The 24,271-nt window shown below is 49.7% G+C and overlaps 1 protein-coding gene across 1 annotated transcript in view; it reads left to right on the top strand.

The window, feature by feature from the left end:
• Window positions 1-1,211: 1,211 nt before the first annotated feature.
• HPSE2 (heparanase 2 (inactive)) overlaps window positions 1,212-24,271 on the top strand; it is a 119,304-nt gene continuing 96,244 nt past the window's right edge. The window contains exons 1-3 of the mRNA XM_054163844.1: window positions 1,212-1,471; window positions 2,577-2,734; window positions 16,260-16,421. Coding sequence (XP_054019819.1) covers window positions 1,212-1,471; window positions 2,577-2,734; window positions 16,260-16,421 — 580 coding nt within the window. The remainder of the gene's footprint in view (window positions 1,472-2,576; window positions 2,735-16,259; window positions 16,422-24,271) is intronic.

Below are 24,271 nucleotides of genomic sequence, written 5' to 3'. Positions count from 1 at the left end.
CCGGGGCCCTGCGGGGGATCCGGGGCTGGCAACAGCGGTCGCGAAGGGCCCGAGTAGGACGTGTTACGTGTCCCAGAGCTCATCGGCTGCTGGTGGAAGAGTATGCCCTGTTTAGGTGGGCACTGTATGAGCTGGGATATGGCTCCTGGACTACCCACCGATCCTGGGCCCTGCGCCACAGACCGCGCTCAGCGCCCAGATTCACGGCCACTGGCAGCTCTGGAACACGCCGAACCCGGACCGTGCAGCTTCAGTCTGTCTAGCCAGCAGCAGCCGTGGGCTGGCTCCGGCATAGGGCACACTGTCGTTTCCATCGAATAGCGTTATCCTGAGCACCTCCGATGCGGATGTTTCCGCACATGGCGCTGCCGCCCCCTCTAACCATTCCCCACTGCGGCTCGGACACTGCTGGGCCTCGAGGCGGGTGGGAGAGTGCGGACGGCAGCCCGATTCCCCGCATCCCGGTTCCCCGTGGTGCCCATTCGGCTTTCGTGCGCGGGCCAGAACAAACTGCTGCCTTTGAGCGGGGCGAACTCAATGTGTCGCGCCGGGGCTCCGGGCTGCCGGCGGCTCCCGCTCCCCCGGCGGCCGTCGGGTCCCACGAAGCGCTCGGCCTCGGTGGCATCGCTCAGCACTGCGGGACCCGTCTCGGCTTGGGGCGAGCTCTCCCCGTCAGCAGTGCTTTATTTTCGGGGTGATTAATCCCCCCTTTCACCCAAACAGGGCCACTCCCGCTGCCTTACCACCTCGGCCGTTCCTGCAGCCGGCGACAAGCTAGGGCCGTGCTGGGCGGCCGCACCGCTCAGGCGCCGTTGTCGAGCTCCCCGGTGTCTCAGTGTCCCGGTTTTGCGCGGCGCTGGAGCTCCAGCGTCCGAGAGCGGCTGCCGGTGGGCGGCAGAGCCCGCAAAGAGAAAACTCGGGGCTGCGGTGGGCCGTCAGGCCCCGAGCTGAGGGGGTTAAACCAGGAGCCTCCCCCTTACCTTCAAAAAGTTAAAAATGTCTGGAGTCTGCATCTCTTAAAGGGGCGGTGCTGGCTGCAAGGAGTCTTGGCACCGGCTGCGAGAAAGGCTGGTCAGGGGCGTGAGTTCCCCTCCACCAGCACCAAAACATTGCAAAAAAAGGCAGAGCGCCCCACACTTTAGATAAGGACAATTAGCCACCAGCGAGCCCCTGCAGACAGCGAGTTAATTAGGGGTTTCCTGCTCTCCGGCATGCCCTGTCCCAGCTCCTGCCCCCCCGGGCTCTTAGCCCTGATGGCACCTGGGCTGGCTCTCATGGCCACTTTCTCTTTGCCCTCCCAGGCCGGGGACAGGAGAGCGCTGCCGGTGGAGAGAACTTCAGGTGTGAGAGGAAGAACTCTCATTCTCCTTGATGTCAACACCAAGACCCCTGTCAGGATAATCAGTGAGAATTTCCTCTCCCTGCAGCTGGACCCCTCCATCATTCATGATGGCTGGCTCGATTTCTTAAGGTAAGGCAGGAGCCCCCCCGACGCCCTCCCCATGCTGCCCGAAGGACGCCCCGGCGGTCCCGCCGCTCAGCCCCGCCGGGCTCCGCGCTGCTGGCGGCGCTTGTTGTGACGGAGGGAGCGAGGCCATGGTTTCCATTAAGATGCACATGTTTGCAATGGAGAAAGCATTTCGGAGACTTATCAGCTATGACTGCAAAAATGTCCTGCTCCCCTCGCTCCAACAACCGCTGCTTTGCAAAAGAACGACATGGGGCCAAGGCAGCACAGGGATGAAAAACAACAAAACAAACCAACAAAACAAACAGAGAGGAAAAAGAAAACTAAAACAAAAAAACCCCAACCCAAAACCCAGCAGCAGGAACGGGGCCGCCTGCCGAGCCGAGCCTTCCCCAGGTCCCGACGGGCGGAGAGCAGGGTGTCGGCCAGGTCTTCAAAGCCCTGCGCTCCCCGGACTTCCAGCCCTGCGCGGGGGGCAGAGCCAGGCTGCAGCTGCGCTGGGCTCCACCGGCGGTGCGGAGCGGCCGCGGCCTGGAGGCGCTGGGACGGCCAGAAAGCCCTATCCCTGCTGGGTAAGTTGGGGAGGGAGAGTGGGTCTCCTCCGCACGCCCGCTGCGAGGGTCCCTTCGGCTGCAGCCTCCGCCTCCGAGGAAGGAGCGGGACTAAGAGGCGGGAAGGCGCGGGAGAAGTGGAGCCAGGCCGGCTCCCGCTTTCCTCCCCGCTCCACTTCGTTCCACACCCCGCTCGGTGGCTCGGCCCGCTGCACGGTCCCGGGATACAGCTGGGCTGTGATGGGCGCGGAGCGCTTCTGTCTCCCGGACGCCGCTGCACTTGTCCGGGGGGCGCTGGGGATGGAGGAGAGCCTCGGGTCCCACCAAACTCTGGGCCACCACCGGCTGGCAGGACGGCTTCCCGCTCCCGGGACACTCCGCGGGGCCGGCGCAACGTCCCGCAGTCGGGCGCCGCTGCGGTGGTACCCGCGCCGGACAGGGCAGGGCAGGGCAGCGGCGGGGCCCCGAGCCTTGTGGCCATCGGTCGCTGCCAGTACCGGGGCAGGAAGGTCTCGCCCGGCCCGCGGCGCCCTCAGCCCGCTCTCTGCTCTCCCCAGCTCCCGGCGGCTGGTGACTCTGGCGCGGGGCCTGGCCCCCGCCTTCCTGCGCTTCGCGGGCAAGAGGACGGACTTTCTGCAGTTCCACAACGTGAAGAACCCAGCCAAAAGCCGTGGCGGGCCCGGCCCGGACTACTACCTCAAGAACTACGAGGACGGTGAGCTCCGGGGCCGGGGGCGGGTGCGGCACCGGAGGGCTGCGGGCGCCGGGCGGTCCTGCTCCGCCTGCCCTGCGCTCCCTGCACACAGGCGGGGCTGCGCCCGGGTAAGTGCTGCTGCCGGGCACCGGACAGGGGAGCCTCCCCCGTACCCTTTCTTTCCCGAGCGGGAGAGAGCTCGGCGGAGGCCTCCCGCCTGTTGCCGGTAAATTCGGCAGACGCCGGACCCCAGGAACAAAAAGTCGGCTCCGGGAAGCGGGCTTTTCGTATCTTTCTTTCCTCTGCCCTGCCGCATCCTCCGGCTCTTTTCGCTCCCAAGCCCCGAGTGCCGGCTGCAGAAGGGGCTTTGCCCCGGCTTCTCTCAGAGACCGGGCACCACAGCTCTGGAATGCCTGTGCACGCATTTCCCCCGAGGCTCTCGGGCAGCCCAGCCCTGTGGACCCCGCCGTCGCGCCGTGAATCTTTTCCCGCAGCAGCCCTGGGGACTCCACGCCAGACTTGGTCGCGGCTGAACCGCTTGCTCTCGGTGCCTGGTCGGGGCTGCTTGCTCCCGGACCGCGCTGCCATCGTTGGTCTCTCCAAATAGTCACCACCGGACCCACGGTTTTCGGCGGGTCTGCCCTCTTCCACGGCTGTCCTCAGCTGCACAAAAGGTTTTCGTCTTTTGTGGCCCTTAATTCACACAAAGAAACTTTGTAGAAAAGTCAGGGACAAGCCTCCCTCTTAAGGCATTTATTTTAAGAAGCAGAATACCACATCCGCAGGCAAGAATTTACTGATTTTCCCTCTCTTTTTATTGAAACAAAACAAAACAAAACAAACCCCAAACCGGCAAAAACCCAAACCAAAACAAAAAACGAACCACCACTCCTTTTTTATTTTTTTTTTAATATATTTTTTTCCCCCTTACACAACGACTTACAAAAATTAGCTGAAGATTTCCATAAGCTTTTTTTGAAGGCCAATTAATGCCAGACTGATCCCAGTGGGCAGGTCTGTGGAACAGAGGAAGTTTTGCAGCGACCTAGTCAGCAGCACGGTGCTGAATGGAAAAAGCAGATGCATTTGCCAGCTTTCTGATGGCCCTCACTCCTGCTGTTGCCTCATGTAAGATCTGATCTCACCGAGATGAATGTCCCTCTATTCCCACATGCAGGCAGGTGGCGAAGGTCAAGTGCTCTTTCACTTGGTCTCCTAGGTAGAGCAATCCCCACGTTGTTCCTTGTTTTCCTTCTCATAACAAGTCTCAGAAGGGTTTGTTGTAAACTCTACCTACCAAGATGCACTTCAGGAGAAAACGCTGTTCAAACCTGCCCCAGTCACCTTGAACAGAAGAAATTAAGTGTAACACATAAAACTGTGGATGGGACCCATACAAAACATTTGTAGGAATAACTCTTCTCACTTTCAATATTTCAACAACTTGCAGGAGAGAACTTCACAACAGCTTTTATGTCAGGGAAGGACTGAAAGCTTTTGTTGTTTGCCTCCCCCCCCCCCCCCCCCCCCAGTTTTCCTTGTAGCAATAAAATTGAAACATGGCAGCCCTTCAAAATGAAGCTTCTCGTAGAAGTTGTAACCACAGGTCTTAACTTTTCATCGCTTAAATATGGAACAGAACCATTGCAAATGTGGGTGAGGGAAGGACGGGACACATGTGGTGTGTATCAAGCATCGGTGTAAATCAGAAAGGTGTGGTAAAAGGGATTTCCTGCCTGGAAGCAAAGCTTTTGTATTTGTTCTTAAGATCTGTGTGCAAACTCCAGGGCCAAAGTTGCTAGTAGCTCACATCTTTTTCTGCTGAGGCTGCACTAAGCACTTCACTAGAGGGATCCAGTTCTCTAAAATGAAATCCTGATGCCACTGCAACACTCTGCCCTGTTCCAGTGGATCTCAGCAGCCATCTTCTCGGTGCTCTGGTCTGGGTTTTTGTTCCCCCATCTGTGGCTTGCTTGGGATCAGGGCGTTCACAAATGTACAAGCAGATGCTTTGCTGCAAAGAACTTACAGCGCGAGCAAACAGCACAGAAAATCAGCACCTGAGCATGGGTGAAGCCTGCAAGCATCCCAGTAGGTAACTTCTGTCCTTCCCAGGTTTTATGGGGTGGTTTGGGTTCTTTTCCATGTCTGTGTGCTTTTTCATGTCCAGAATCTATTTTCAGAAATTTCTTGCCTAAGCTTTACTGGCGTGGGAGTGAGGAAGAAGCTGGGGAGCTTGACTAGTTTAAAAAGTCAGAAAATAATGAAAAGATAAATCAGTAAATTTTTGAGGCTTACATATCACCTTCATGATTTGAATGCCATGACAAGTAACAGCTCTGTTTTCTGCTTCAAGTGTTTGTCTTTTGGCTTGCTTGTCCCGTGGGTGCATACAGATTCCAGGCCTGTGACCCCTGTGCCTGGGCTCTCTCCACGGTCTGATGGGTGTTCCTATGCCTCCTGGACCCATGTGGCTTATGCACAGATGGGGGGGAAATGGGCAAACTTACATTTCTCTCAGCTGCAGCAGCTGAATAGAGCACAGGAGTGAGAGGTGAAGAGCACATGCACGACTGCTCAGAGAACTGCGGTTACTAGTAAGCAACTCTGTGAGTGGCGTTCACGTTGCAGGGGGCTGCGCTCCTCTGTGCACTTAAGGCCAACCCAATGCCACCATCTTAGACATTCAGATGGGAACCAGCAGAAATAGGACTGCTTTGCAGCATCCTCCATGGATCCTCTGCCATGTAACTATACTTGCTGGAGTCTGAATGATTCTCTATGCAGGAGTCTTTGCACTGTAAATCCTCCTCTGCTACCCTGCTGCCCTCCAGACCATCTTTGATGGTCTTTTCTGTCTCTGGACTGCCCCACCTTCCTGATGATCAGATCTCCTCAGAGGTTCACCCTACTCCTTCTCCTCTGTTTAGAATTACATTTAGAATAGAATAGAATAGAATTGAATTGAATTCCCTTTCAAACTGTTACAGCTATGCATACCTCCACCTTCTGAAAATTGCCTTTACCTAGACCTGCCTGTGGCTTTACCAGCCCATTTTTCCCTCCTCTTTCCTCCACAGAAGCAGTGGGTATTACCCGAGGGTCATAGTAGTTGCTTTACACTTGTATCTAAAATTGATTTCATTTTCCTGAAATAAGGTTTCCTTTAGGCTTTGAGGTCATTCTTTCCTTATGCAAATTCTTCCTGGAATCACAGACCTGGAAGTATTGTGTAATGCCAGGTGTGTATGGTGTCTTTCCTTTCCTTTCCTTTGTAAGTCACTCAGCCTCACCCCAGTCCACACCAGTCATGTTTGGGCAGTAAAGGTAACAAAGTGGTGAGTGATCTGTGGTGGCAGCCTGTGATGCCCTTGAAGAGGGTGCATGTGGCAACTTGTTTCAGCATTGCATATAAATCTGGCAGAGCAGTTTCATCACCTGGTGGCAGATTTGTCCATACCTGACAGAGCGACTTGTAAAAGCAGTTGCCTGTGATGAATGGTTCAGGTGAGCCGTAGGGCATGCAGTCCCTGTTGAAGGTAGCTATATGTACCTCCTGACATTTACTAAATACTAGGAGGTTGTCTAACTTATCTATTATTTTAACAACCCCATCTGTAGTGTATACCAGGTGGCTGCCATCCTGTGCTGCCCCTACTTCATATGGTCAGTCCTGGGATCCACCCAATTTGGGTATGATATTGGCCATCCCATCCACTAGAAGCAGAAACCCAGCTTATTGTATGTCCAACTCTGTGGTAGCAGGAGGTGGGGCTGTGCCAGAGACTTTTTGACATTTGATAATCAAGAAGTGTAGCATTTTTATCCTGAGAGACTTTTCTCTCCCTTAAATGGTGTCTCTCTTTATGTGCCTTGCTGAGTTTGTTTTTCTTCACCAGCTGTGCTGAGAGCTGTGCTTTGTGTTTCTCTTGTGCCATAAGCACATGTTTGATCTTTATGTGGGTAGTAAGATGCAAGGTCTCATGCTCAGTTTGTATAGTAGACTCATTTATCCTTTTGCTGTGGGATTGTCTACCAAGCAATTGGTTTGATCTCTCCTTCCAACTGCCTCACACATGACAGGGATCCATTTGGTCTAAGGAATGGGGCAATAAGCAGCACTGGTCTCCAGGAAAACAAGCTTGAGCAGCTTCTTTTTGGAGCAAATGCACAGGGCTGCCTTTTTGTCCCAGCTGAAGTTGCTGGTACAAAACCTCTTCTGAAGCTGGATTTGCTCAAACCTGACTCACATGCTATTGTGGACCTTGGTCTTGGGGTGTTAAGTATGGTGTGAAGACCTGTTGTTGGTTCAGCAAGGGTTGCTGCAGGATGTGTCTTAGTGCCTGAACCTAGAACCTGTTTTGGAAGCTCCCTATGGGTGCTACAGAATGAGTTTGGTGGGTTAATGTGGAACTTCCTCATCTAAAGGATAGTCCTCAACTACTTCTCACCTCAAAGCCACAAAGACCATCTTTGGACACCCTATGGTGGCATAAACATTGCTTAACATTTCCTCTTGTTTATATGTGCTGAGAAGGAAAACAAGGGGAAAAAAGTTACACAGAGATGGATTTCTTCAAGATGTGTTGTCTCAAAGACATGGCTTCTCCACCCTGTCCCTCAGGCTTTGTGTACCCTGTTGGGATTGTGTGGCTGGGGAGAGACAAAAGGACATTTACTGTAGAACCAGTACTATGTGGGTCATGGGAAGGAGAGGGAAAGGGGAGCACACATGCATGCTGTAGGTAGTGCGTCAGAAAGCTTCTGAGCTGAAGTGCATATGGACAACACATTTCAAAAATACTCTCTTAATTACTGGTAAGTTACTTCCTTCTATTTTATCTCCTTTTTTGGAGAGGATACTGGGCATCTGGAGAAATGTCCAATTACCACAAAAACTGGGAAGATTCGTGTTTCCTATGCCTTCCATGCTAATCAGGAGATTTTGCTGGATAGTGTAAGAAACTTCACATTATGCTGTGTAATCCTGGCAGAGGTTTTCTGGCTGTCTTTTCAGCCTGGGATCCATTCCTTTGGATGCCTTCAGGTACCTGTCCCTACTCAGGTACCTGGCCCTACATCTGAACCTTGAGATTTGTGCAACAGTGGGAGTGTGGTTGCATAGGAGCTGTGACTGAGCTCAACTAGGACTGTGGCTCCCATCCTTCTACCCCTTCTGGCATGTTCCTGATCTCTCTTGTGCCTGGAACCTGAGTCAGTTAAGCTGGCCGAAACCTGATGGTAGAGCAGTGAAGGCATTGCAGCTTGTTAAGCTGGTTGAACTGATTGATGTTGTGTAACTGCAGAGCCTCAGAGGACAAGTTCTGGGAAAGGAAAGCCTCTAGTGAAAGGTGGGACTGCAGCAGCCTCAGTCAGATTAAATCCTACAAACCCACCCCTGAAGGTGGTTAGCTCAGTTAATTCAACGTCAACTCTGTCCAGCACAGCTGCTGCTCAGACAGACTGAAACAGACAGACTGAAACAGACAGACTGAAACAGACAGACTGAAACAGACAGACTGAACTGACTGAGATTCAAACTGAACTAAAGCTGAATTTTAAGTTGCATTCTACCAATCTACCAATGAAATTAGTTTAGACTTATCTTTGTTTTCATTCTTCCACCAAAACATTCAGCCAGAGTGTTCCAGCAACTGTCCCTTTCGTAAAGGCACAGCCTAAAACTGTCAGAGCTTGATTCTCTGCCACCAAAAGTGTTGGTCCCTGTGCCAGCGCTGTGTCCTGCTGCTGCTTCCCTTGTGCTGCCTGTGCACGTTTCTGACCCTCTGCTAAGCCAACAGAAAACTACTTCAGGGAAAAAACCCAACTGTTTTACTATGAATTTAGTAAGTAGGATCCTGAGGGCCAGAGCAAGGGATGTGGCTAGGATAGCCCCTTTGTCTCTGCTAGGGCATAAAACTTTGCAGCAGGTGTTTCTCAAGTACCATCCTGTTGTCCCAAGTTTCCTTTATTCAAGGAATCACCTTCTGTTTCTGATCACCTAGAGCCTCTTTTTGTCTGCTTAAGTATCCCTTGACAGCTTAGGCACCTGTCCTTTCAGAGACTGCAGGAGAAACAGTTGTTTCCCTCCTCCCCCTCCAAGTGTTTAGTCCTTTGGGCAGGCTGCAGCATTACAAGCATTCAGGCCCAAGATGGGTGGATATTCTGACGTCCTTTGGTCTTCTGGGATTTGCCAAACCTGGGGCTGCTCCATGCCTCGGTGTGAGCTCCGTGGCAGCCTCCTGCCTTGTGGTTCCAAGGAACTAGAACTGTGAGGAAGGAGCCTCACCTCCTGTGACGGGCAGAGATTTCTGTGTAAGCAGCACCACCAGTGCTTAGTTGTTTTATCAGAAATTTAAGAGGCTTTGACAATCACTTTACACAAGGTAAGGGAGATCCTTCCAAAGATTGCCAGTTTATCTCCCCTTCTTAAATTTCAAGCTGTTTTGTGAGAGTCATGCATGAAATTTGCTTTAACTGCAGAAAAGGTACAATTAAACAGTTAGATGGTGATTTGTTAACTATTTGCTGGTACATGGGTGGAAGGAAGATTTCTATGATTATGTGTTTGATAGAATAGAATAGAATAGAATAGGACAGGATAGACCAGGTTGGAGGAGACCTTCAAGATCATCACATTCAACCCATCATCCAACACCATCTAATCAACTAAACCATGGCACCAAGCACCCCATCCAGTCTCTTCCTATACACCTCCAGTGATGGTGACTCCACCACCTCCCTAGGCAGCCCATTCCAATGGGCAATCACTCTCCCTATGAAGAATTTCTTCTTAACATCCAGTCTGAACCTTCCCTGGCACAGCTTGAGATGGTGTCCTCTTGTTCTGGTCCTGGTTGCCTGGGAGAAGAGACCAGCCCCCACCTGTCTACAACCTCCTTTCAGGTAGTTGTAGACAGCAATAAGGTCTCCCCTGAGCCTCCTCTTCTCCAGGCTAAGCAACCCCAGCTCCCTCAGCCTCTCCTCATAGAGCTTGTGCTCCAAACCCTTCCCCAGCTTTGTTGCCCATCTCTGGGCATGTTCCAGCAAGTCAACATCCTTCCTAAAGTGAGGGGCCCAGACTGGACACAGGACTCAAGGTGTGGCCTAACCAGTGCTGAGTCCAGGGGCAGAATGACCTCCCTGCTCCTGCTGGTCACACTGTTCCTGATACAGGCCAGGATGCCATTGGCCTTCTTGGCCGCCTGGGCACACTGCAGGCTCATGTTCAGCCTACTGTCAACAAGTACCCCCAGATCCCTTTGTGCCTGGCTGCTCTCCAGCCACTCTGACCCCAGCCTGCAGCACTGCCTGGGGTTGTTTATAATAAGTATCCTAAATTATCTAACCCCCCTCCCCACTTATATTTGCTAGTTCCACACTTCTTTCCATTCTGTGTTGTCTTCTTATGAATTAAAAGAGATTAATGCAAAAATTGCCTGGAGGAGATGTGTTGACTTCTCATACACAGCTTTGGGGTTTAAATTAGCAGCTGTCATTCAGGGAAAATGTTTTGAATTTATCTCAATTCGTCTCTGAATGCATTTAGGAAGTAAAAAGCGAATCCAGCGTTATGAATATTAGAAGAGAATTGAAGAACCTCATTAAGAGCATTTCTGTGCTTTAAGCAAAGTAAGTGATGACATACTGGTCCGTGTAAAGAATGCATATGTGTAGAACAGGGTGATGGAATTGATCAGAGCCACAGCTTTGAGTCACAGAGTTTAGAGGATTTTTCAGCTTGGGGAGAAAAAAAAATATGACTGAGAATAATTGCTGTGCACTCAGTGGCACACAGAGAAGACAATTTGGGAATCATTATTTCCTTGTTTTCATGGTTCAGGGAATAGGGAGCATCCAGTGGAATTATTGCATACAAAACAAACTTATGATTATTTTTTCTATTTTTTGTCAATTTTCTTCTTTTTTTTTTTTCTTTTTTTATTTTTTTTTTTTTTTTTTTTTTTAAATACAATGGGAAATAACTTCTGGAACTTACTATTGGGGATTCCCCCCCCCCCCCCCCCCCCAAGTTAAAAGAAAGGAATGATGCTAACGTGTCCAAAATTTGCCTGCTGAAAACAGACAGGATGAGGATGCAATTCCTGGCTGGAGAAGTCTTCAGGCTTTCTAAACAGAAGTTGTGTTGCCAATTTTGGCCATTTTGTAATAACTTCAGTGGACAAATCTGGGTGGTAAAGCTTTCTTTCTTTCATTATATAATAAAAAAATTAATTTATTGTATAATATTTATATTTCTTTCTTTCCTTTAAAAAATTTTTCCTTCTTTTTTTTCTTTCTTTTCTTTTTTTATTTTCAACCCTCCATAAGCTTCAGCTGCCCCACTAAAACGGGTCTGTGCCTTTCTCCTTCTGCCTCTCAATTGATCAGCTGCAATAGCTCATGTCTGATCCATGACTCCAGTGAGTCTTGGAAGGGAATTGCAGATGTTAGCATGGCAATTGCACACAGGCCATGCTGATGCCGTGTGAGTTTCCATGTGCAGCTCACTCAGTGGGTTAGGGAAACCCTCACCAGCAGGCAGCTGGGAGCTTTGTCTATGTGCTGTGTGCCATCTGGGAGGTTTCATAGCTTGGGAGCTTGCTGGCCTGGTACGGGTAGTTGAAGGGAACCTCGAGGACTGCCTTGTCCAAGCTTTCTTGGGAAAAGCGTGGTCTAGAAAAGAGGAGCCAGCACATTGTCCAGCTGAATCTTGAAAGTGCCTAGTGTTGAGGAGTCCACTACTCCTTGGGGAGATTATTCCAGTGCCTAGATTGTACTTGTGAAAAATTTTCTTTTGTGCCCAACTGGAGTAACTTGTCTTTTCCATGTGACTCCTTGTAAAAAGGGAGTCCCCATCTTCTCTGTAGTCACCATTTAAATACTGCATCATGGTGCTAAGATCTCCTCTAATCCTTCTTTTCTTGAGGCTAAATAAACCAAATTCTATCAGCATATGGCAAGCTTCCCAGTCCTTTGATCATCTTTATGGCCCTTACCTGGACCCTTTCTAGCCTGCCCACATCTTTTTTTTTTTTTCATGCAGTGGGGACAAAACTCAACACAGTATTCCAGGTATGACCTGACAAACACTGAGTAGAGTGGGATAATGATTCTTTATATCTGTGCTTCTTGTCCCTCAGGACCTCTAGGTCCCTTTCCACATTGCTGCTCTCCAGTCAGGTAGATCCCATTCTGTGCTGCCCTCCTGGATTGTTTTACCAGGTGCAAGACTTTACAGTTGTCCTTGATGAACTTCTTCAGGTTCTTGTTAGCTCACTCTTTCCACCTGTACATGTTTTCCTGCAGGGTGGCTCCCCCTTCTGAGTTGTCTACACCCCCCTCTTGGTTTGGTATCATCAGCAAACTTCATCAGGGTACATTTGATACCACCATCCAGAGCTCATCTGGTCCTGGTATGTCCTGCAATGGGCATACCAGGATTTGGGATTACTGTACTTGCATTGCTCCTGAAGGGTATTTCCTAACTTGTTCTTCAAAGTTTCTTTTGGTCGATTCAGTGACCTCCATGGGTAGTGTGCCGTGTAAGCTCTGCAGATGTGTAGATCCAAGGGCGGGACAGAGAACTGTGGGGGCACTCGGAAACAAATCAGCCTTGGCAGAGCAGTATCCTCCATCCAGGGCTCGCAGCCTGGCTCGGGGAGAGCCCCTGCGGCAGCCCTACACCTCCGCCGCCGGCGGCTGGGAGAGGCCGAGGCTGCCCCCCGCCGCCGGGCTCTCCCCTCCGTGCGCCGGTGCCTCCCTCCAGCCGCAGCTCACCTGACCGCCACACGGGTGTGCTCCCGCCATACAGCACGGCGGCTGCAGAGCCCGGCGGCTGCAGAGCCCGGCGCCGCGGGACCCGCGCTGCCGCCTCCGCGCCGCCCCGAAGCGCCGCGCCGCCGGTCAGGTCCGCCCGGCCGTGCCGCCGCCACGGCGGGAGCTGAGCTGGCCAGGGTACTGACCCTGCCCGGCGTGGCCCCGCTCGGGGTCGGGCTCCTGCGCTGCCGTCTTTGGAAATCGTTTGGCATCGTCCGGGGCTCCGCATCTGGAGTTCTTCTTTCGCACTTCTGGCAAGGGCTGCTCCGCTGCGCGCTTCGCTGGGCAGTTGGTTGGCTGATTGGTTTTTTTCCTCCCTCTTTGTTTTCACCGAGGTTGAAGGAGGTGGCGAGGGGCCTTCTGCAGGTCCCGCTTGGAGGCTGCCCTGCCCAGAGCCTCGTGGGGTACCCTTCTTCTTTCGTGTTTCATCACAGATTCATGGAATCGTTTAGGTTGGAAAAGGCCTCTAAGACCGTCGAGTGCAGACATTAACCCAGCACTGCTAAGTCCACAGTGTCCCTAAGCACTATCTCTACACACCTTTTAAATACCTCCAGGGACGGTGGCTCCACCACTTCCCTTGGCAGCCTGTTTCAGGGCTTTGCAACCCCTTTTGTGAAGAAATTTTTCAAAATATCCAACCTAAACCTCCCCTGGTGCAACTTGAGGCTGTTTGCTCTTGTCCTGAGTGCTTGCTACCTGGGAGAACAGACTGACCCCCACCTCGCTACAACCTCCTTTCAAGTAGTAGATTTGGGGGCTGTGGGCTCCTTGCTGGCTGTTTGCTCTGGGTCCCTCTTGCTGTGATTTCCTTAGTCTCCAGTTGCTGTGGCCTGCCAGTCCTTCTCCCTCAGTGCTGCTGGCTCGGAAGAGTCATGTGGAGGTATCTTTGGTGCTTCCCCTGCACAACTTAGAGCCTAGTGGGGTCTGGATGTCCAGGCACTGAGTTCTTTGGAGGGCTTCAGATTCCAGCCATCTGCCCACTGTTTATGCTGGAGCTATAATGAATGTTGGGTTCACCTCCTTTTTTCTAGGTCTTGGGCAAGTTTCTTGGGTTCTTCATCAATCTGATAAGCAAGGACTTTCCATTTGCTCCCTCAATGTCTGCAATGGCAGCTGTCTGAAAACCACATGAAGATGACTGCCTGAAAGTGCCCTCAGTTTCTATATCCTGCATGCCTTCTGCTGGATTCTCCCAGGGATTTGTCTAAATATGACTTGACTTTGTGCTGAACCCTCTCACAGCAGCTCCAATATCTAAGGACAGGACTCCAAACACTGGTCCTGCTCTTCATTCTTGGGCCTGTCCTTTGTCCCCAGATGCTGCTGACAGTGCACACAAGTCCATCTCTTGGCCATCTGTGTGTTTGGTGTGACCTGTAGTCCCTGAAGACAGAGGTAAGGTTGGCCCACAGCACCTGCTGCCACATCCCCTTGCACTCTTCGAGACGCTCTCCTGGCCTCTGAGTAGGTGGAGACAGGCCCTGGTTTCTCTTCATGGGTCAACATTGACTCTAGTTTGGGTTTTATGAGTCCTTAATCCCTTCTAGGAAAAAAACTTTGTTTTGACCCAGCCTGGACTCCCTCAGAGCAGTTTGAAAAGAACTGGACACAGTGTGTTGACCATCTAGTTTCAAACCTCTCTGCCTCTCAGTCTTCTATTCCTTCAGGGCCTCCTGGATGTGTGTTACTCCCTTTTGCCTTGGAGGTAGGGGATGTACAACTGCTGCATTCAGTTCTGTAGAAAAGGAAATCTATCACCCAGGAAGGTGAATAAACTGTTCATGAGCTCCAGGTGACACCAGTAGCTGTATTAATGGCCTTTCATCTCTCTGCATAGAAGCTCCCATGATGGAGCTGGAAATATTGAGACACATATTCTTGCTACCAGGATGCTGCCCTGTCTCCACTACAGAGCATTCTATCTGTGGGTGGAGAACACATAACTGCAGATCCCAAATGCTTTAATGTCATTACTGTTCTGAGCAGTCTTTTTTAGGTAGGTCTTTAGAATCATAGAATAATAGAATCAAGAAGGTTGGAAAAAAACCTCAAAGATAGATCACCAAGTCCAACCTGTCACCCAAGACCTCGTGACTACTAGGCCATGGCACCAAGTGCCACGTCCAATCCCCTCTTGAACACCTCCAGGGATGGTGACTCCACCACCTCCCTGGGCAGCACATTCCAAGGGCTAACAACTCTCTCTGTGAAGAACTTTCTCCTCACCTCAAGTCTAAACTTCCCCTGGTGCAGCTTGAGACTGTGTCCTCTTGTTCTGGTGCTGGTTGCCTGGGAGAAGAGACCAACCCCCTCCCGGCTGCAACTTCCCTTCAGGTCATTGTAGACAGCAATGAAGTCTCTCCTGAGCCTCCTCTTTTCCAGGCTAAACAATCCCAGCTGCCTCAGCCTCTCCTCGTAGGGCTTGTGCTTGAGGCTTCTCACCAGCCTCTTTGCCCTTCTCTGGATACATTCAAGAGTCTCAATGTCCTTCTTTGAGAAGCTGTGCATCAAAGTGGCCGACAGAGCACAGCCTGGGCAAGACAAGTGTAGTGATTCTAGGATGAGGCTCAGAGACAGCAAGGAGGCTTCTAGTCCTCCACCCCACCTTTGGGCATGGTTCCCTGCCAGCCCAAGACATCAGAGCTCTGAAACTAGTTGGAAGCAATTTGGTTGTTGCTTGCTGTGTGTAACAATAATGGAGCTGGAGAGTGTATGTGGAGCAAGACAGGACTCTCTTCTGACGATAAGCTCCTTCAGAAACTACTAGCTGGACGTGAATTAAACCAAGCAAAGCGCAACCTTGTGATGCACAGGGTGACCTCATGCAATGTGGTGGAAGAACTCCAACTTCCATCCTGCCTTATCAGCGCTGGCTGCCTAAGGTTTTGTGAGAATTAGATGCAGCATATGGTGCCTGTAGATCTGAGCATGTTACAGAGGTTATTAAACTCAGAAAGGGACCTTGCAAGGAGTAGTTTGTACCACTCCTTTCCTGTTCAGATTTGGACATGTCTTACTTGATTCTTGTTTGTCACTGCTACCCCTACTCTCCAACTTTCCATTTCCCCAGGGGGTGAGTAGTTCTGGGTGATGGAAAATAATATTAATACTTCAAAATGCTTATATGAAAAGGGGAAAAAAAAAGTTTAATAATCATCTTGCCTCCTGAATTGAAAGTCAGGAATCAGAAGGGTACAGAGTCCTGTTCCAAGAATTGTAAGCCATGTTGACCTAGCTCTAGCTGTGGCAGCTTCAGTGAGGATAAACAAGGTGAGAGCAAGGCTTCTTCATCACCTTTGACAGGCAAGGGTAAATGGAAGCTAGGGATCACCAGAGTGGGATTTAGTCTTTTCTCATTATTTAGTGCCAGACACACCAGTAACAGGGTCGTAATATAAATGGTGGGATACTTTTGCACTTTCCTGCAAGGAAGGGGTCATTGTTGCAAGAGATAAATGCTAAGCAGATGAAGGATAGAAGGGGTGGTAGGTTGTGAGAGCAAATAAAAAAGGCAATGACTTGAGCTTTTTGTGGGAGAAGTGGAGACAAGCAGAGAGCATTCATTGAATAGATGCATTCAAGGGGTTTGGGCCCTTTTTTGGGGGTGTTCATGCTGAGTGATGGTTGTGTGGCTGTCTTGTTGGCTGGTGCTGATCCAAGCATCTGGTGAAAATGAAAGCTGAGGTTTGGCCATCTCCTTTTTTTTCTTTCCCTTTTGCTGTAGACATTGTTCGCAGTGACATTGCCCTGGATAAGCAGAAAGGCTGTAAGATCGCCCAGCATCCTGACATAATGTTGGAGCTACAGAGGGAAAAGGCAGCTCAGATGCACTTGGTTTTGTTAAAGGAGCAGTTTTCAAACACATACAGCAACCTCACATTAACAGGTAAGGCTGCAAGACTAGCTTTGGAGCCAGGAGCTGATGCTAGTTCTTATTAACTTACAGGTGTGTTAAAACCCTTGGGTGCTTCACCTCTGTATGAATCAGCATGTCTCTGGCTGCCTCTGTTTCCTACCAAGATTACTGTGTGCTGGGAGGGAGAGGACCTGCAGGAACCTGTGGTGGTCTCACAAGGGCTCCGTGGCTGGCACCTATACAGACACTCCAGATTTGGTGCCCTTGGACAGAATGTTTCCTACAGTCTGACCTAAGCAGAATACCACGGCACGTGAAGTGCTGGAGAAAGCTCCCTGCTAACTGTTCACGTTGATGGGGCTGCAGCAATTACTAAATTTGGAGTCCTTTAAGCTGCAGCTGATTTTTTTTTTTTCCTCCTTCCCAGAGCATGCACTTTGTGTGAACCCAGTAAATATTAAAGAGCAAATATAAAGGGATAATGGCCTAGACAGAGATGAGAGGATTCTCTTTTTCTGGCAACTGTTTGTATTATCCAGGGAACAGAATCTCAAAGGATGGAAGAGACTGCCACATTTTGGATACACGTTTAATGGTGCTTGTAAAGGACTGATGTCTTCAGGCAGTGAGTGGGCAGGAGGATGAGATCCCAGCAGCCAGCAGTGTCCTTTCATAGCTGTTCTCCTTATCGCTACAGCTGGATGAGCCACAGACGATGGGAAGGAGGAAGAGACTAATAAATCAAATAAGATTCCTTTCTCCTCTTGCTGGGTCCCTTTTCTGTGAAAGGCAGGGAGGCATCTCATTTTTATGGAAGGGAGGGCCCTGTGCTCCTGCTGGGGGAGAGATGGCAAGCCCCGTGGTGGCCCTTCCATGCTGCTGCACTAGGGGAGGCAAGTGGGTCCTGTGTAACCTTCCCCCCTCAGCTGCCATCCCTAATTCCATGTTTAGCCCCTGCCTTGAGGCCAGCAGTGCGGCAGTGAGCTCTGGCTCTCCTGGGGATATTGGCTGTGCAGAACCTCTTGGGGCCCCCACAGAGGTGGGATGGCAATACCAGGATTGGTAGAGGGCTCAGCCCAGAGGGATAGTGGGCACTGGGGTCATGAGTGTGGCGGAATCACATCATTCCCGAAAGCCCAGCATTTAAATGGGATCCTCAGTGCCGTTTCTCATTCTCTGTAACGTAATCCACTTGGCTGTTTATTCCCAGTACAACTGCTGGAATCAACATTGTCAGCTTTCCCCCTGACAACTTGCTTACTTTCCACTAAACAAACTTCCCTCGAGAAGAGAAGCTGCTCTCCTCTGTCCTCCTTCCCTTGCTGCTTCAAAGCTCTCCAGCATTGCTCACATTTTTTACAGAACCTGCAGAGCAGAGGTGCTACCTGGTTATCAGCTCAGCTCTTAGCCTTTCCAAGTGTGTTTACAGGATAGTTCAGAAGGTTTTACCTCTAACTCTCCAGCAAGGAGAGACTAATTTCACTGGAATATTACCCAAAGAACTATTTTAATGTCCTTTAGCTCCCTTTGAATGTGAGCAGAGCAACTTCATAATTGTTATGAAGTTTAATCTTTTATTTCATAGACATAGGTCTGAGAACATGGACTCTAGACAGCTAAGCATAATATTTAACTGGAACTCTACTAACTTGTGTAAATATTTCCCTTCTCCATGATGGATCTGGTGTTTGGGGTGGGCAGAGGGGGTTGTACATCTGTTCCAGAAGGGCATTCCTTACCTTCAAAATGCAATCAGCCGGCGTTTGCTTGAGGATTTCTTTTTGTTCTGCACAGTGGTTTTGTGCAGTGCTGTAGGGTGTCCCCAGATCATGAGGTGAGGTGCAGGAGGCAGGATCCCGACCTAGTTTAGGGAGGGACAGTGAAGAACTGACTTTTCAGGGATGGAGTATCTGGGGGATCTCTGAGAACAGGGTTTCCTCATGGAGAGAATGTATCTAGGAGTCATGTGGCCTCATGCATTGCATGTGCTGTGTAGGACCTTCAGTATTCAGTGGCCAAGCTAGACTGGATTCAACCCCATGCCTCTGTGTAAGAGGGGCCCTACTACTTGCTAGTATCTGCAGCGCTTTGATTGTACCAAAGAAATGTAAATGGTGTATCTTTCCCAAAGTCATGTGAGAATAAAGGTGCTTGTGGTAGGATAGCTACTCTAGGAGAGCTTGATTCCTATGCTGCTACCACTACCACTGTTGTGATTTGGACAAAAAGTCCCCTTCTCTTTCTCTTCCTCCCAGATGACACAGTTATATGAACAACTTGAAACACTGTAAACCAGGCCTCCCACTCTGCCTGCAAGGGTGGGCATGTGACACTGCCATCAAACTTCCATGCAGTATCCACAGGGCTTTAAGAACGAAAGCTCTTAGAGTGCAGGGAGTGTGATTCTGCAGTCCCTGTAGCAGCAATGTAAATCAGAGGCTTTTTCAAATCTATTCACCAGTTGCACATTATTCCCAGGGTGATCCTTATCTCAAGGTTTTGGGTTTGCACTGGGATTTAAAGTGCTCCCAGCAGCAGATACCTCCAAGGTAAGAGGGTGTCTTAAAATGAAATGTGGGTTTTTTTTGTGTGCTAAGACACAACTGAGACTGAGTGAAACCAGGCAGTCTTTCTGGCTCTTGTTCCTCCAGGAACACATGTTGGATTTTGGCTTAGGTCACTTGGGTTTCTTTAGGCAAGTACAAGCTTTCCTCTGCTCCTGTCTGGAGGCTTTCTCTTACATCTTGCCTGTGCTTTCTGTACGTGGTCTTTCCAGGCTTATCAAGCCTGCCTCACTGAGATGAGAGATGGTCTTTGATCTGTGACAGTATTTTTAAATGCCCTATAACATTTTGAGGTTTATTAATATTTGCTGCTTCTCCCTTGGTGCTCAGAGACAGGTATCTTGTTTCACAGATCAGCATCTCTGATGCTCTTGAGTGTGCCTGTGCTAGAGCAGGAGGAGAGTGCGCAGCATCTGCCTCTGGGAACTGGCTCTCTCAGCTCAGACTGGGGTGGGAGAGGGGAGGAGAAGGGATCTTTCCCTAGACACACTTCTCTGCTCCTTCCCAGTTGATTTAGGTGGAGCAAGTGATGATTCTTTTATGGCTTGTATCAGCTGGAGTAGAAGTTGCAATCATCACAGCAGGCTCCCCTTCTTTGCAGCTCTCAGGAGATACATCCCGGTGACAATAAGGTGATTTTGGAGCCCTGGAGCTGAGGGGTGAATGCATAACACTGGGCTGGCAGCCGGTGAGGTGTGAGGAACTGCCCAGGGCTGTGGAGACACAACGAGCATGCAGTTTTTACAGGGTGAGCTTGCAGGGAGCGGGGCAGCAGCAGGCAGAGCTGTGACAGATTAAAGCTGAATCCCTCCACCAGTTTGGGCTGGGATAATGTGCTGCACTTCTGCTTTAAGAGACTTGATATCCACGGGTTTCTGTGCTGTTAGTGAGTAAAGCCTGTTAAACCCAATGGAAGAGGGAATTGCTCAGGTCAATAGACATCTGTGAAAAACTGTCCCCTCCTGCATTTACATGAAGTGTTAAGTGTAACTGAGCTTCCCAAGATACAAGTATGAACCATAAATTTCCCTCTAAGAGTTCCCATCCTGAGGAAACAAAATAGTGCCCCACTTTTCATTCTGAACAATAGAGAAATGTCTCTTCTTTTTGCTCTACCTTCTGCCTGAAGCTACAATGCAGATTACTTCACAGCACCATGAGACTGGTGATGACAGCCCTCCAGCCTGTCCTACCACACCACATCTGCACTGAAAAGCCAATGAGGAGACTACAGAGTGTGTGGTGGGAGCCTTCCATCCTGCCACATCATGTGACATATCCTCTAAAAGCAACAGCTAAGGGAAGAGACTCTCCCACAGGGTGCATAATGCTCCCAGTTAACCCTCTGTGCTCTCACTCTGCTGATGGTGTTAGCAGAGGGTCTCTTCCAGCTGCAGAAAGAGACTTGTGGGGATTTAAATCAGGTGGGAGCTGCTAGGAACAGAGCTGAGAGCTGCCAAAGAGTGCATTTCATTGTCTGCTTCCAGCATTGCAATCAGGTGTTTTACAGCATTGCAATCAGGTGTTTTACATTGGCATCCCATTACCTCTGTTAAGGTCATTAGATAACTTAAAACTCTGCCATAAGAGCAGTTGTGAGTTCTTTGTGAGGCTTTCCTTGGAGCAGTTTACTTCAGAGATGTTAGCAGCCAAGAAGAGACCCTCTTCATCTAGGATAAATGGTATGAGTGTGAAGTGGTGGTGGCAGAGGGTATACCCTGTCTTTTCCTGGGTGGGAGGGAGGGATGCATGCATGCATGCATGCATGATGGTGGGATAAGTAGAGCAAAGCAGAAAGTGAGGGAGCAGGGTATGCATGTGGCTGCTGCAGAGCAACTATGTGTGGGGTGTCACTGAGCAGGGATGAGGGCACTGTGTCTGTATTAAGAGCTTGGGAGTGAGGAGTTGCCCCACAGAAATATATTTTTCTCCTGTCCCCCAAAGACATTGAGAGCCACAGTTTTGCTCATTCCTTGGCAGGGAGTAACAGCTTGGGTCAAGCACCTGCGACATTTGTGTTTCCTGCACTTGTGAACCTCCCCTGGTGGTTTTGAGATTCCTGAGGAATGCTGTGGCTCTGGGAGATGATGGTTGTGAAGTAAGATGTGCCCATGGAGTGTTGAATTTGGTGGGGACTGTGGCTCCCAGGCTGCCTTTGCAAGGGAATCTGTGCAGAGAGCAGGGCGTGGGGTTGGGCATGCTTTTGGTGCCTGTGCTGCCAGGCAGAAAAAGGCTGTTCTGCTTGGTTTTGAGAAGTTTTCCCTAGATACATGGTCTTATCCCCAGTTACAGCAAACTCTGGGGGGCTGCAGGTGGTGGTGGGGACCCTTCATAAGGTGGGACCTGCGGGGGATGTTGCAGAAGTACAAAGAACTTCTTTGCTTTTTGGCAGCTTGTTTGAGATCAGCAGCCTAAATGTCCTGTGGTGTCCTCAGCAGCAATGTGCATCATAGCTGCTTTACTGGATGCTGTACTGGGGTGGTCTGCACTGTGTTTGCTCTCCAGCGTTCCTTCAAGCAGAGTACTCTCTGGGGCTGTGTCACAGCACTTATCTGAGCAGCTTTCGGATCCAACTGCTCTTCTGCAGCCTCTTATGTTATATGCATTATCCACAGCATTGCATAAAATAGATCTGAAAAGGACCTCAAGAGGGCATCTTCTAGCCTTGTCCATGACAAATCAGCTGTACCTGGTCTCTGCTCGAGGGAAGGTATATAAGGAGAGACAATATATTTTAGGTGACCAACTCACATAGTTGGAGAAACAGACAAGCTTTGGGGAGCTTGAACCCACGTGTTGGGGCTGAAGAAGAAAACACAGCATTCAAAGCTAAATCCACAGTGAAAGTAATTGCCCCAAGCTGGTTCCCTTGGTTAGCCCAACTTGGGTACTGTTGAAAAAGCCATGTCAGCATGAGGAAGACAGCAATGTCATCGGCTCCTATGGGAAAGAGAGAGGGAGAGGGAACTGCTGTGAAACACTGGGGAGTTTCCTGTGAGGAAGAGACCAGAAAAAATGTAGTATGTTGTTAAAACAATCTCTGCTCTGAGCCCTTAGTTAATGACCAGCAGAGTTGCCAGGTCCTATTTGAAGATGGCTTGCAGGTGTCTTCCGAGACCTCTGAATCAGAATTCAGGGGACAGTGCTGGGAAAAGCAAAGCATGGGAAAACAGTCTCTTGTAACGGAGTGGGTTTGTGCCATTATCAGTTGTTTATATGAGCTCATTCTGAAGCGCAGCGGCTGTTTGTTTTCACTGCGTAGCTTTCTGAGGGCGTTTGGTGCGTAGCCGAAATCTGCTGCATTCCTGGGCATGCAGCATGTGAAGCCAGCAGGTTGCCAGGGTCCAGTGGCAAGAAGACACTGGTGTTGTCCAGGCTGTGGGGATGTCGCTGTCAACTGATTCAAGTGATGTGGCTTTATCCTTGTCCTTAACCCCTCTGTGACGGGAGTGATGTACCCTCCCTCGGCAATTGGCTCTAGGGTGTAGTTATCTATATCATTGTGGAGTTGGTGTTTTCAAAAGCTCTTGCTTCAATTTAAGCCCATTACGGCGTGTCCTGTCCCCGTGGACAGCTTACAGCACTCCTTTCCTCTTTGCAGAAATCTTTTACATATTTGAGGCTTGTTATCATGTTTCCCTGAAGACTGTTGTTCTCTGCACTGAACAACTGCCTTTCATTTGCTCTTTCCTCATGGTCATGTTATTTTCAAGTTGAATGACACATGTGTGGTTGATTCTGCCTCTCAAGGTCTCTTTCAGCCCTCTTTAACATTTTTTTTGGTGTGGTTCTGGGTTTTGTTGGGGTCCCTTGGGCTCTGTCCGCTGGGTCTGGGCTGGTTTTGAAGTGTGTTGCCTTGAAATGAGCCCAGTACTGTAGCTGAGGCCTTTCTTGACTGAGAGGAGCAGCAGAGTTATTTCACGTACCTTGTGTGTGACGCTCCTGTCTGCATATCCCTGTATAATCACGGACTGGTTTTGGTACAACACATTGGTTGTTCAGTACACAAAAGCACAGGCCTGTTTCCCAACCAGCTGTGTGTTTTCCCTCATGGAATTTCATCTAAACTATTTCCCTAATTTTCTAATTAAAATGTTACATGAAACTGGAGGTAAAGCCTTGTGAAAGTAAAGGTATAGAACATCTGCTGCCTCTGTTTCACATATGAGACCCTTTTGCTCTGTCAAAGGGAAGGCAGGTTGCCTTCACGTGGCTGGGCTATTGCTTCCAGCCCTTCCTTGCAGATAGATTGCTTGATGATTTGTTTCAAAATTTTTCCAGGAATTGAAGTTATGTTGACTGGCCTGCAATTTCCTTCATTTTTCAACCTGTTGAATACAGCCACTATATTTGGCCTTTCCCAGTCTTTTGCAACTTCATTTGTCTTCCAGAAATTCCTGGAGATAGTTGCTGATGGACCTCAGCTTATTTGAAAACATCAGACTTCAGCAATCTTCATTCTGCTCATGTGCTGCTACACTGCTCTGCTGCTTTTAATTGTGTTAACTCTGTGCATTTAGTTATCCCAATTAATGAACCAACAAAAGCATTGCACATTTCAGCTTTAACTCTGAATTGTTGGCTATTGTGAAATTGTGTCCCCACTTCTACCTCTTTGCTTCCCGAGACAGCTGTGAGCCAAACCCCTGGGGGTCCCCTGCCTCCTCTTACCCTAATTAGTAGTTTTACAACTCATTGTGCTCTGACGGGGTGTGTGTGAGAGAGGTCATGAAGGTGAATCTCTTTTTCAGGTGACACTCTCTAGTCTGTTAAGCAACACTTTGGCTTTCTCATTATCTGATTTGCTTATTGCTTTTGTAACTTTGGAGAATGCGGATCCTTGTGACGTGCTCAGTCGTTGTTAAATTCCGTTTGCTGTCCGATTCCACTAGCCTCACATGAGAAGATATTTGATAAATTGTGCATCTTAAAATTAGCAATCACACGTGCATTAGGATGTGTAATGTCATTACCAGAACCAGCCATTTCTGGGTGCTGCATAAAGAATAAAGCAAGCACATAAACCTAACAGAAACCAGATTTCGGCGGGAGCGGGCAGGGCTGACGCACACTAACAGCTTTGGAAGGGCTTGCGGTGTGTTCAGCGGTATAAACCAATCTATTAACCTTTTCTCCCTGCTCAGGAGGTGATGAACTCTTTGGTCTGCCTCTTCCCACCGATGTAGTTATCAAGTGTCTCCTCGGTGTGCCGGCGATCCCTGCCGCGCGCCGTTGCTGTCGAACGCGTGGGGTTTGTGCTCTCCTGGTGCCGTTCCTTTGTGCTCATCCGCCTCAGCCTAATGGAGTTTCCATTTC

The sequence above is a fragment of the Dryobates pubescens genome, chromosome 8 (genome assembly GCF_014839835.1).
Source record: "Dryobates pubescens isolate bDryPub1 chromosome 8, bDryPub1.pri, whole genome shotgun sequence".
NCBI lineage: Eukaryota > Metazoa > Chordata > Aves > Piciformes > Picidae > Dryobates > Dryobates pubescens.
Note: the sequence above shows the minus strand (reverse complement) of the source record. Positions and strands in the feature narration are given on the sequence as shown.